Source organism: Girardinichthys multiradiatus, chromosome 12 (genome assembly GCF_021462225.1).
Source record: "Girardinichthys multiradiatus isolate DD_20200921_A chromosome 12, DD_fGirMul_XY1, whole genome shotgun sequence".
In the NCBI taxonomy this organism is placed as follows: domain Eukaryota; kingdom Metazoa; phylum Chordata; class Actinopteri; order Cyprinodontiformes; family Goodeidae; genus Girardinichthys; species Girardinichthys multiradiatus.
In genome coordinates this window covers 4,052,607-4,065,776 of record NC_061805.1, presented here as the reverse complement: position 1 = coordinate 4,065,776, position 13,170 = coordinate 4,052,607, and the positions used below count along the sequence as shown (strand labels likewise).

The window sequence follows — 13,170 nt, the reverse complement described above, 5'->3', positions numbered from 1 at the left end:
CTATTATTCCTAAAAATGTCCCAATCTGCAGATCTAAAGCACCATTTCTTCATCCCATTTATACAATATTTCTCTATGTGTAGTTTTACTTCAGTCATAATAGGAAAGTGATCACTTCTTATAGTTGTTTTATTAATTACTTTCCATAAACAAACACCTGCAAGAGAATCTAAAATTAATGTTAAATCAATTGCTGACACTGTATTTTCTCTCAAATTAATTCTCGTTCCACTCCCATAATTTAAAATCCACATTTCACATCCATTAATTCTTCAATTACACCCCCATTTTAATCATTATGATCACTCCATAGTGAGCTATGTCCATTAAAATCACTTTACCCTCTAAATACTTCCCAAGTTCCTCCATTAGATCTAAAGAAAGTCTTTTACATGGATTATAAAAATTTATTAATTTAACTTTCCCAATTTTTGCCCAAGTTTCAATAATAATATATTCTAACTCTTTTCCTTTAGCTAAACTAGCTATTTTTAATGAATATTATGCATCCTCCTCCTGATCCTCCCTCTCTATCTCTTCTAATTCTTTCATAACAAAATCCACAAAACAAAATCATAACAAAATCAAGATTTGGTTTGAGCCAAGTTTCCTGAATGCATATAATATCTAATTATTCTTTAAAATCTTTAACAAATCCTTTAAACCCTTGCCCGTTTGAAATTAGACTTCTAGCATTCCATTGTAAGACGATCAATTTGTTCTTTCTTCCAGTCCTCCTTTCCTCCCTTCTTCCCCTAATCTCTTATTTATGTGCTCCCGTGATATATCCTTAATACCGAAAAACCTCTCTGCTCCTTTCACGATTATTTTGATTTTTTCTGTCTTGTGCTTAACTTGATCTGTACAATTAATTACATAAGCAATAAACAACATCATCTTTTCAACTGTCAGTACTGTGTCTGATCTAATCTGCCTTTGCTCTGGTGACGTAGCTGAACGTTTCCTGGCACATCTTTTGGTTTCTTCACTCTTTTTGCAGCTTCTGCATAACTTATATTATTAATGACTTTAACTTGTTCAATTTACACTGCTTTTCTCTTTACTTCAGATCTTCCATAAGTCACCCTATGTCGCCCTCCACAGTTACAAGTATCCTTTCCATTTTTACATTTATCATACCCATGCTCCCCTCCACACTTTGGACATCTTTGTTTCCCCTTACATGCTGCTGCCATATGTCCATATCTCTGGGATTTATAACATCTTAGAGGAGGAGGAATGTATGGCCTAACAGGAAAACACATAACCCTACTTTTATTCTTTCAGGTAGAGTAGCTGCTTGAAACTCCAACATCACCAAAAGACTTTCCACTCTTTTTCCTTCAACTGTTCTCATCAATCTTTTTATTTTGCTTACTTCACTTCCATAGATGCTGCATCTGAACTTTTCCAGATCTTCACCTATTGGAATTCCTGAGATAACTCCTCTAGCTATTTTAGCCTCTCCCAAAATCTTTATCTCACTCACCGTTTTTTACAAATACTCTGGGTGCTCATCACTTTGTTTTTCTGTTCTTCACTCCCAACTGTAATCAATAGATTCCCATCTCTAAGAATCTTAGCAAATATCAGCTCTCCAAACTTCTAATTTAACTCTCGAGAGAACTAACGGACTTAGTTGAGTACCTTCATCCTCCTTTCTAAACTTTACGACCATTTTGGACTCCTCCCTAACAAACAAACCGCAAGATTTTCATCCGAGCTATTTTCTTCTAGGCCACGTTTACTACTTTGTGTCCCTCTCAAAGTATCTTTTGTTTTACTTCTGAATTTTCCCGACCCACCACTACCACGCACTGGAGTCCAATCTCCAAAATCCATCTCATCATCTCCCTCATCCTCAACCTGAGATACCATAGCAGTCCAATCACATACCAGTTTTATACCAACTGCCCCAACGCGAGATCTGCTATTCACGCTCCACCCAACTCGAGCTCCAGCCAACGGATCCCCTTTCAGAACTTTTCAACGCAATCCTGATAAATTTGTGGCCGACCTCATTGGCCCCTTGACAGTCTTGTTTGTACAGCATAATGTAATAATTAATATGAATTTAAGATAAGAGTCTACATGTTTATTTATTTATTTCATTCTTCTTAGTATGACACTTATAAATATCTAGAGTGTTGTAAAAAACTATTCACCCCCGTACAGGTTTCTTCTGTTTTTGCTTCTACACCATCAACCCAGACATCTTCCACCAGAAGCTCACCTAGCCCACAGTGCCAGCCTATACCTCTCAGTGGATCACCAGCTTCCTGACTGACTGGCAGCAGCAGGTGAGGCTGGGGAGCATCTTCTCCTGTACAAGAATCATCAGCAGGGGTGCTCCCCAAGGGTGTGTTCTTTCCTCACTTCTCTCTGTACACAAATGACTGCACCCCAGCCAACTTGTCTGTAAAACTAGTTTGCAGATGACACCAATGTTATTTTCTGATCCAGGACATTGACAAGTCAGCATACAGACAAAACTGTGTGCTGTGGATCACTTCCGTTCTTAGTAACCACCCTTTCTTAGGACTAGAGATTGTCTGTACTCATAGACTAATTTTAGAAGAAGGCCCAGGAGAGACTCTACTTCCTGCAGCAACTCCATAAGTACAACCTTCCACAGGAGCTGCTGGTTATCTTCTACACTGCCATAATTCAGTCTGTCATGTGTTCATTCATCTCAGTGTGGCTTGGCTCAGCCATAAAACAGGACCTGTCCGGACTGCAAAGAACAATCAGGTCTGCAGATAGAATCATCAGGGCTGACCTTCCCTCTATCCAGGACTTATACAGCAGATCCCACACATCCTGAACACAAGCTGTTTAGACTTCTACCTTCAGGTTGACACCACAAGGCACTAATGGCAAAAACCAGGCACCACAAAGACAATTTCTTCCCCCAGGCTGTTCTCCGTTGAACACGTTGAACACCTCACACCCTGATTAGTTAGTTACCTCACGGTGAAACAAATAAGCCAGTTTTCACTACCACAACCTGCCTTTATTAGAAAAGGAAAAAATATATTAGGTGTACATACAGATAAACAGTACGTACTGTTTGTGAACTGTATGTGAATATTGTTTACTTTGCTTTTATGTTATTTCTTCAAAAGTTTATATATTTATACAAAATGTCTGAACGCTGTGAGCGTGTGAAACTGAGTCAAATTCCTTTCTTGTCACACAATCTTGCCAATAAATCAAATTCTGATTTAAGGATGTGCATCCCCATCTTAATTGGATTCAATTCTGGACTTTCACTAGATCACTCCAAAACCTCCTGGGAACGTTCACCATTGTCTCATAGTCTCTCCATTGGTGGAATATTGTTTGCACTTTGTTTATTTGTTTTAAAAGAAATTTACATAATTTTGTAATCAGTTTAAACACATTGTAAAAGTAGTAATAGTTTGTAAGCATTTGTATAGACTATAGATAATAAGCTGTTGTATTAGCAGCTAAGGATAGGAATTCTTGCAATTTGGTTCTGAACCGATTAGAAAAGGTCAAGTAGAAGGGGTGTGAAAAGATTAAACAGAGAAGAGACACAGAAATAAAGTTGTGATGAGTAAATATCAGATTAATGCAGGGTCTGAGATCAGATACTGGGAAAGCCTGACAGGATTCCACGGTGTGATGCAAAAAGAGTAATTAAAACTTTGTGCTTTTGTATTGTGAGAACTTTGTGATGTTGTGAGAGTGTGAGGCTACATACTGAACAGCGAGACACTTCCAGGTTGATCAGGTTTTGCTGTATCCACTTCGACACATGATAAATATCTGTGTTTCAAGAGAGAGAAGTCGTCTTTGTCTTTCTTTAAAAAATGAACACCACATATTCTAAAGCCTTAGACCCCGGCATGGTGTTTTCCTTTCTGAGATTATTTATCCTACTTCATGTTGTCAGAAAGGTTTTGATTTCTTGGTTCTACAGACGTCTGGTTTGGTGTGCCAACCCCACATTATTTGTAGCCCCAATCTGGCCATCTAATTATAAATGGTTCCAGTCATACTGACCATTCAAAGCAATTTACACTAGAGCCACATTCACCCAGATGCACTAACGCACACATATTCATACACCAATATGCAAATCAGTAGGCAATTTGAGGTTAAGTGCCTTGCCCATCGACATATGGCAAGAGGAAGCTGGAATCAAATCCACAACTTTTGGATTGTAAGACAACTATTCTTCTCACTGAGCCACAGTCACCTTGTAAACATTTCATAAATAGCACTGGTTACGATTAAATGACAGAGCTGTAGAGCTATGGACATTCCTAGGGGAAAGGGCAGTGGGCTTTTAAATCAGATTATTATTATGTATATAAATAAATAATAATATATATTAATTATTATATATATTCACATTGCACTGCATCTTTGTACACCTAGACAAGGCGGATGATAGGCAAGAGAATTTTCTGTGAAGGTAGTGAAGAGCATACATTAAGGTGAGGTGTGTAGTAGGGGTGACATGTGGGCTCAAGGTAGAGTTGTGTTTATATCAGTGATCAGCTCTAATCCCCTTCCTGTTCACGTAGAGATGAACAGGTTGATGGGTGAGATCAGGCAAGAGTCCCGGTGGTAAATCATGTTCACAGGCAACATTGTGATCTGCAGTAAGAGTGGGTAGCAAGTAGAATACAGCACAGAGAGGTGGAGGGAAGCTCTAGAGGGAGATAAGAGGAACAATGGAGTTGTTAAGGGTAGATCCTTTGAAGTACCTGGTGTCAACATTGTGGAGTGACAGGGAAAGATTTAGAGGACATTAGTGACCTTCTGTGATGTATTGTTAGAAATAATTTCCTAACAGAAGGATGGGGCTGAGCTGGCGGTGGCAGTGATAGGGATGTAAACATTTTCCTTAAAAGTGATCAAAATGGATGGGATTAGAAATATTCTTTCAGCGGGATAGGTCAGGTTGTGCAGTAAGAAGACAAAGTTGGAGATGCAAGGCAGAGATAATGTGGACATATAGAAATGAGGTAAAGAGGACATCTTGGAAAAGGATGGCAGCTAGGGAGGAGGGAGAAGAAAGACCACACAAAAGGTTTAAGGATGGATGCAGTGAAGGAGATGTATCGGGTTGGTGAGACAGGGAAGGATGCTGGGTATATAATGGGGTGGCGACCCCTAAAGGAGGTAGCTGAAAGAAAACAATAAATTAAAAAACATACAATTTCCAAGTAGAGAAATTGTTTAAGGAATTAATTCTTCAGTGTTTGGATGGGAGTGAATAGCGGCTACAAGGACAAGAGAAAAATCAAAACACAAACTATCGTCTTAAAAGTTCGTTTTTTTTAGCATAACCTGCCAGCAACAAATGCGTTTGACGTAATGAGGCTACGTCCAAGATGGTCACGTGATTCCTTTGGCTAGTACCATATTTTTTGTTGCTAATGCTGTTAGAAGCTGCGTCGAAAGGAACATCAGGAGCTTCCAGCGTTGTTTACTACCGCCATGGATTTTAACGTAAAGAAGTTGGCCAGCGGTGCGGGGCTGTTTTTCACCCGAGCGGTCCAGGTATGTAAGACGCTGCTCTTCCTTTCACTTTGCCTTCCAGCTGTTCTTCTCTGGACGTCTGACTCTGCAGCTTATCTCCTCGCTGAATACAGAACATCACATATTATCACAACAAGCAAGACATGCTTTCAACATTCAGCTTCAGCTTCGCCATATTCGGTTGTAGGCCGACGAAATACAGCTCTCCTAATGTCACAGTCGGCATTGTTAGCTAAAGTATTACTAATTCACGAAGAGAGTCGATTCTTTTAACTTTTATTCATTTAGACACATTTGGCAGCGACAGTAGGTAAACCTATAACTATGAGCACATGACAATAAGTGACGTTATATTGGTAATATTTATTGAAACCCTGAGCCTAAATCATTGTTGGCATATGCAGTTAGCATTGGTTCAGTGGTGACGGGGTGTAGTTTGTGTCTGTGTCCTGTTTCAGTACACAGAGGAGAAGCTGGGCCAGGCGGAAAGGACTGAGCTGGATGCTCACTTTGAGAACCTAATGGGCCGCGCTGACTGCACCAAACACTGGACGGAGAAGATCTACAGACAGACGGAGTCCCTGCTGCAGCCCAACCCAAGTATGATTACAATGTAGTGAAAGTATCATTACAGCTGGAGGCAGTACCTCAGCTTAGGGTGTCTCCAAGCAGACCTATTTTAGGACCCAGGCATCTTTACCTTGATTAGGCTGGCACAGTGACAGCCCTGGGACTTTTGCTTTATTTGGTGACTCACTGGATTCCTGCTAAAAGTTATCACCAGTTTATAAATATTATTGAACCAACACATTGTTATAAAGATAAGAACCTATAAACCCTCTCTCAGGTTTTATTTTTCTATGTTTCAGGCCAAATATATAATAATCAGGTGCTTATCGGGTTTAAAATTACGTCATGCTAATCTCAAGTGTACAGAAACACACAACAGATCCTACACTCATTTAAAAAAACACAAAGTAAGGAGGGGGAGGCCCTGTGGGGGGTGGAACCCTTGCTGTTTCCAAATGATTTAGGAGGGAAAGGCGTTAATTAACTGATAATCAGTAAGAATCTCTGCCTATATCAGACAGGAGTTAAGACAGTTTGGTGGTCTGGACCATACAGGTTTGTCTTAACACAATGCCAATGAAGATAAACATCAGGAGTTACCTTAAGGAAGGAGCTGTTGCTGCCCATCAGTCTGGGATGAGTTAAAAATAAACACCAAACAATTCTGATTTATTTAGAGGGATTACCTCTTCTCTCTAAAAACAATGTGGAAGCACAACTTAGGTTTGTAAGGTTGAGATCTAAACTGCAAGACCTCTGGAGCAATGTTCTTCTGCACAGATGAGACCAAAGTAGAGATGTCTGGGTAAAATGTACAGCACCATGATTGTTGAAAACCAAAGACGGCATATCAGCACAATCGGCTCTTACCGGCAGTCTAGCCCGGTGGTGGAGGAATGATGACCTGAGCTGTTTGCAGTCATGGAACTGACCATGAACTCCTTAGAATGGTATCCTGATTTCAAATATGAGAACATCTGAGTCATAGCCAATTGTTGGCTAAAATTGGGTTATGCAACAGGACATTGATCCCAAGCACAGTGGCAACCGGCAACAGAATGGATATAATAGTGAGATTGTTGAATTGGCGTAAAGTTCAGTCCTCCACCTGACTGAAATGCTGTGGGTGAGACATAAAATGGATGTTATGTCAGAAAAAACATTCTATGTTAACCTATAATATTAGTTATTCTTCAAGCTTTCTAAATAATTGGCAAATGTTGCAGATTGTTTAGTTAGTGAAATTATTTTGGTTTTTATAAAAAATACAGTTTTAATTCTTTTATACATTTTTTTAAATTAAAAAAATGCTGTTTTAAGGTGATATACAAATTCCGTTCAAATTCAATTCAAATTCAAACATACTTTATTAATCCCAAAGGGAAATTAAATGTTGTAGCTCATATTATGCAGGTTTCTTCAAAGAACGTTATAGATGCTGATGGCTGTGGGGAGGAAGGATCTCCTGTAGCGCTCCGTCTTACAGCAGATCTGAAGAAGCGTCTGACTGAAGACACTGTTGTTGTAGGAGAGTCTCATGAAGAGGATGCTCAGGGTTCTCCATAATGTTCCTCATTTTATGAAGCATTCTTCTTTGCACAACGATCTTCAGAGGTTCCAGCGTCCCCAGAACAGAGCCAGCTTTCTTTATCAGCTTGTTGAGCTTTTTTAAGTCCCTGGCCCTGCCATCATCTGCTACCCCAGCAGATGATGGCAGAAGAGATCAGACTCTCCACAACAGACTTATAGAAGATATGTAGCATCTTGCTGCAAACACCGAAAGACCTAAGCTTCCTCAAGAAGTACAGTCTGCTCTGTCCCTTCTTGTAGACGGGTTCACAGTTGCATCTCCACTTCAGTCTGTTGTCCAGGTGAACACCGAGGTATTTATACTCCTGACTTGAAGGGAAACTGTTCATTAAAGGCAATCCTGCAAGCCTCAACAAACGTAGTGTAGAATATTGGGCCAAATGTCCTCCACAACAATGTGAGAAACTGATATTTATACCGAAAACCTCTACTCCAAGTTATTGCTGCTAATGATGCTTCTACAAGCTGTTGAATCTTGAGGTGTACTTAGTTTTTTTCATATACTGCTTTTTCATTTTGGCTTAATCTTTGTTTAATAAATGTGTAGATTCTGCTATGTGCCTTTTTACACTAGAGGTTAGATTTAAATTACGGTTGAGACCACAGTATTTTATTTTGTCCTGATGGATTAAAATCCGAAAATGAAGGAAAGTTGACCTTTTTCCTCCCGTGACATAAGGACAGAGAGCTCTAACTTATCATTTTTTTGACTCTTCATGCCACAGTTGATCATACTGGTGAGTATCCTGCCTCCCATTTCCCCTATAGTGCCCTGCTCTGCAAACCTTTCACGCTTTGCATCATTTGCATAGAGGAGTAATTGACTGGATTGAAAATGTTCCTATTTGTTGGTGCTGAGATCAAAGACAGATTTTTTAGTCAGGGATTAGGAGCATCATAGTGCTAGAGTCTACTAAGCACCAGTCCGTTGTGTTTTACTGCTCTAGCCATAGCATTGAAAAACTGGAGCTATTCCAGAACCACTCCATTTTCATCAGGAGCTAGTTAACCAGTTAAGAATAAGTTCTAGCACCCTTCCCGGTTAAGAACTGCAACCTCTGTGGTGGAAAAGCCCTACCTTTGTGTTTGAGCCAAGGTCCCTTCTCTTCTATTGTCCCTGTTTCTGACTGGTTTGGTCATATATTATGTCTATCAATGGCAAGGCAAGTTTATGTATATAGCACTTTTCAGTAGCAAGATAATTGAAAGTGCTTCACATGAAGGAAAAATAAAATAAAATAAAAAACATAATAGGCAAAGTACATTACAGTGACATAAAGGTAATGAAAGTTTTTCAAGGTCCTGTGGAAACATTAGTGATTTAATCCTGGAGATGTTCTTCAGGTGATAGATGGCTGACCTTGTTACTGTCTTTATGTGCCTCTGAAGGTTCAGGTCTGAGTCCATCACTACACCCAGGTTTCAAACCTGATTGGTGGTTTCTAGCTGTATTAACTGAAGCTGTGTGCTATCCTTTAAACGCTCTTCCTTTTGTCCTTTGGACAAAAGGATTCAACTTGATTCAGCTGAAGAAAATTTTGGCAATGGGCTAGATCTTCTTGTTTGAATTTATTTACTCTTAAATCTCGTACTCGTCGTCTTCCGCTTATCCGGGACCGGGTTGCGGGGGCAGCAGACTCAGCAGAGACGCCCAGACGTCCCTCTCTCCAGACACCTCCTCCAGCTCCTCCTGGGGGAGCCCAAGGCGTTCCCAGGCCAGCCGAGAGACATAGTCCCTCCAGCGTGTCCTGCGCCGTCTCCTGGGCCTCCTCCCGGTGGGACGTGCCTGGAACACCTCCCGAGGAAGGCGTCCAGGAGGCATCCAGTATAGATGCCCGAGCCACCTCAACTGGCTCCTCTCGATGTAGAGGAGCAGCGGCTCTACTCCGAGCCCCTCCCGGATGGCCGAGCTCCTCACCCTATCTCTAAGGGAGTGCCCGGCCATCCTACGGAGGAAGCTCATTTCAGCCGCTTGTATCCGGGATCTCGTTCTTTCGGTCATGACCCAAAGTTCATGGCCATAGGTGAGGGTAGGAACGTAGACCAACCGGTAAATTGACAGCTTTGTTTTTCAGCTCAGCTCTCTCTTCACCACAACGGACTGGCACAGTGCCCCCATTACTGTGGCAGCCGCACCGATCCGTCTGTCGATCTCCCGCTCCATTCTTCCCACACTCGTGAACAAGACCCTGAGATACTTAAACTCCTCCACTTGAGGCAGGAACTCCCCTCCAACCTGAAGAGGACAAGCCACCCTTTTCCGGTCGAGTACCATGGCCTCGGACATGGAGGAGCTGATCCTCATCCCAGCCGCTTCACACTCGGCTGCGAACCGCCACAGTGCATGCTGTAGGTCTTGGCTAGAGGGGGCCAGCAGGACCACGTCATCCGCAAAAAGAAGAGACGAAATCCACTGGTCCCCAAACCAGACCCCCTCCGGCCCTTGGCTGCGTCTAGAAATCCTGTCCTTAAAAGTTATGAACTGGACCGGTGACAAAGAGCAGCCCTGCCGGAGTCCAACATGCACCGGAATCAGGTCGGACTTAGTGCCGGCAATGCGGACCAAACTCCTGCTCCGCTCGTACAGGGACCGGATGGCCCCTAATAAAGGGCCCCCGATTCCATACTCCTGGAGCACCCCCACAGGGCATCACGAGGGACACAGTCGAATGCCTTCTCCAGGTCCATAAAACACATGTGAACTGGTTGTGCAAACTCCCATGAACCCTCGAGTACCCTGTAGAGGGTATAGAGCTGGTCCAGTGTTCCACGGCCGGGACTAAAACCACACTGCTCCTCCTGAAGCCGAGGTTCGACTATCGGCCGGACTCTCCTCTCCAATACCCTGGCGTAGGCCTTACCAGGGAGGCTGAGGAGTGGGATCCCCCTGTAGTTGGAACACACCCTCCGGCCCCCCTTCTTATGAAGGGGGACCACCACCCCAGTCTGCCAGTCCAGAGGCACTGTCCCCGACCGCCACGCAATGTTGAAGAGGCGTGTCAACCATGACAGCCCTACAACATCCAGAGACTTGAGGTACTCAGGGCGGATCTCATCCACCCCCGAAGCCTTGCCACCCCACCGCGGAGCTTTTTAACCACCTCGGTGACTTCAGCCTGGGTGATGAAAGAGTCCAACCCCGAGTCCCCAGCCTCTGTTTCCACCATGGAATGTGTGATGGCAGGATTGAGGAGATCCTCGAAGTACTCCTTCCACCGCCCGATAATGACCTCAGTCGAGGTCAGCAGTCTCCCACCCCCACTATAAACAGTGTTGGCGAACCACTGCTTCCCCCTCCTGAGGCGCCGGACGGTTTGCCAGAATCGCTTCAAGGCCAACCGGTAGTCCTTCTCCATGGCCTTACCGAACTCCTCCCAGGCCCGAGTTTTTGCCTCTGCCACAGCCTGGGCTGCAGCACGCTTGGCCTCACGGTACCCGTCAGCCGCCTCAGGAGACCCACAAGCCAACCACAGCCGATAGGACTCCTTCTTCAGCTTGACAGCATCCCTTACTGCCGGTGTCCACCACCGGGTTCTGGGATTGCCGCCGCGACAGGCACCGCAGACCTTACGACCGCAGCTACAGGCAGCAGCATCGACAATAGATGCGGAGAACATGGTCCACTCGGACTCTATGTCTCCAACATCCCCCGGGATCTGGTCGAAGCTCTCCCGGAGGTGGGAGTTGAATACATCCCTGGCCGAGGGCTCCGCCAGGTGTTCCCAGCAGACCCTCACTATGCGCTTGGGCCTGCCAAGTCTGTCCGGCTTTCTCCTTCTCCAGCGGATCCAACTCACCACCAGGTGGTGATCAGTGGACAGCTTAGCCCCTCTCTTCACCCGAGTGTCCAACAAGCAAACCCACACCAGCCCGCCGCCTCTCCCCGTGGGCCACTCCAGAGTAGAAGAGAGTCCAACCCCTCTCAAGGAGATGGGTTCTAGAGCCCACGCTGTGCGTGGAGGCGAGCCCGACTATTTCTAGTCGATATCTCTCGACCTCCCGCACAAGCTCAGGCTCCTTCCCCCCCAGCGAGGTGACATTCCACGTCCCTAGAGCCAGCCTAAGCATCCGGGGATCGGGCCGCTGAGGTCTCTACCTTCGTCCGCCACCCAATACTTTTTGCACCGGTCCCTCATGGTTCCCCCCGCAGGTGGTGGGCCCACTGGGGGTCCTCTTAAATCATATCATGAAATTAGGATCATGCTTCCCTTCTTCATGCACACAACCTGAAGAAATAACATGTTGTGATTAGGAAATGGATTGTAAAGACCCACGTTCTGTCCTTAAGAGAATCTTTTGTGCTGTCATAGAGAGAGCTTTAAAGAAAAGTATTCACAATCTAAGGATTATTAATATTGGCATTAGCATTTAATCACCAGTAAAAATTGTCCAAAGGTGTTGACAGTGACAGTGGAGAAAATAGCTTCTTTCAGGAAAGCAGACCCTATGTTGGAAGACATTGTTATATTTATTATTAGCTTTATTTAACCAAGTACAGCCCAGTGAAGACACCACATATTCTAAACTCTGACCACACATATTTAACTAAAGATATGCTATTTTTGTCACAAGATGACACAATTTCCCATGGTCTTAATCAAGTTATTTGCCTTTGCCAAAGGATCTTGGATCACATCACACCATGTCTGCTCAGCTTGGTGGAGTAAGATACTCGACTCCTCTATCGTTTGTGGTGGATCATTTGAGATCTGTTCTTAAGGTGTTATGTTCATTGTAATTACACACCGGAATACTTGGGCGAAGGCATCCCCCTGTCAAGAGCACAATAACACTAGGAAGTGTACTCTCAAAAATTGGAGATCCTTTTTCTTGACAACCAACTACAAGAACTCCCAAACCCAGGCTGCAAGAACAGAATGACGTATAACAATGCGATTAGGCCTTGAAGCAGAGAGGGCAGGAGTTTAGGTCTCAGTGAAAGATTAGCTCCAGCCATGTTTCACATGTCCACCTTCATCGTGGCTTTCCATGGATTCCTCTCTCCATCTTACATCATTAAACTGCACTTCTTATTTGGGGGATTTAAGCCTTCACACAGCTCACTGATCTCAGTAAATGATCCCAAACAAAACTGCAGTTTCCTTTTCAACATGCAATTTTCCACAAGTTCAATTCAATTTTCAATTCAGTTTATTTATATAGCGCCAATTCACAACACATGTCGTCTCAAGGCACTTCACAAAGTCAGGTACATAAATTCCAATTAATCATAACCATTGGACAGTGCAGTCAGATTCAGTTATTTATTCAAATTGGATAAAAAGCTTTTCTATCTAAGGAAACCCAGCAGATTGCATCGAGTCAATGACTCGTACCAGTCACTCCTCCTGGATGAGCATGTAGAGACAGTAGACAGTCACTGGCGTTGACTTTGCAGCAATCCCTCATACTGAGCATGCAGGTAGCGACAGTGGAGAGGAAAAACTCCCTTTCAACAGGTAGAAACCTCCAGCAGAACCAGAACCAGGCTTG

General features: G+C 43.5%; 1 protein-coding gene across 4 annotated transcripts in view; it reads left to right on the top strand.

Moving 5' to 3' along the window:
* Positions 1–5,350: 5,350 nt before the first annotated feature.
* LOC124878045 (endophilin-B2-like) overlaps positions 5,351–13,170 on the top strand; it is a 41,305-nt gene continuing 33,485 nt past the window's right edge. For 2 of the 4 annotated variants that reach the window (XM_047381784.1, XM_047381782.1), the window contains exons 1-3: positions 5,351–5,538; positions 5,976–6,117; positions 8,403–8,414. In XM_047381784.1, coding sequence (XP_047237740.1) covers positions 5,476–5,538; positions 5,976–6,117; positions 8,403–8,414 — 217 coding nt within the window. In that variant the 5' untranslated portion in view covers positions 5,351–5,475. The remainder of the gene's footprint in view (positions 5,539–5,975; positions 6,118–8,402; positions 8,415–13,170) is intronic. The other 2 variants (XM_047381785.1, XM_047381783.1) reach the window with 1 other exon arrangement.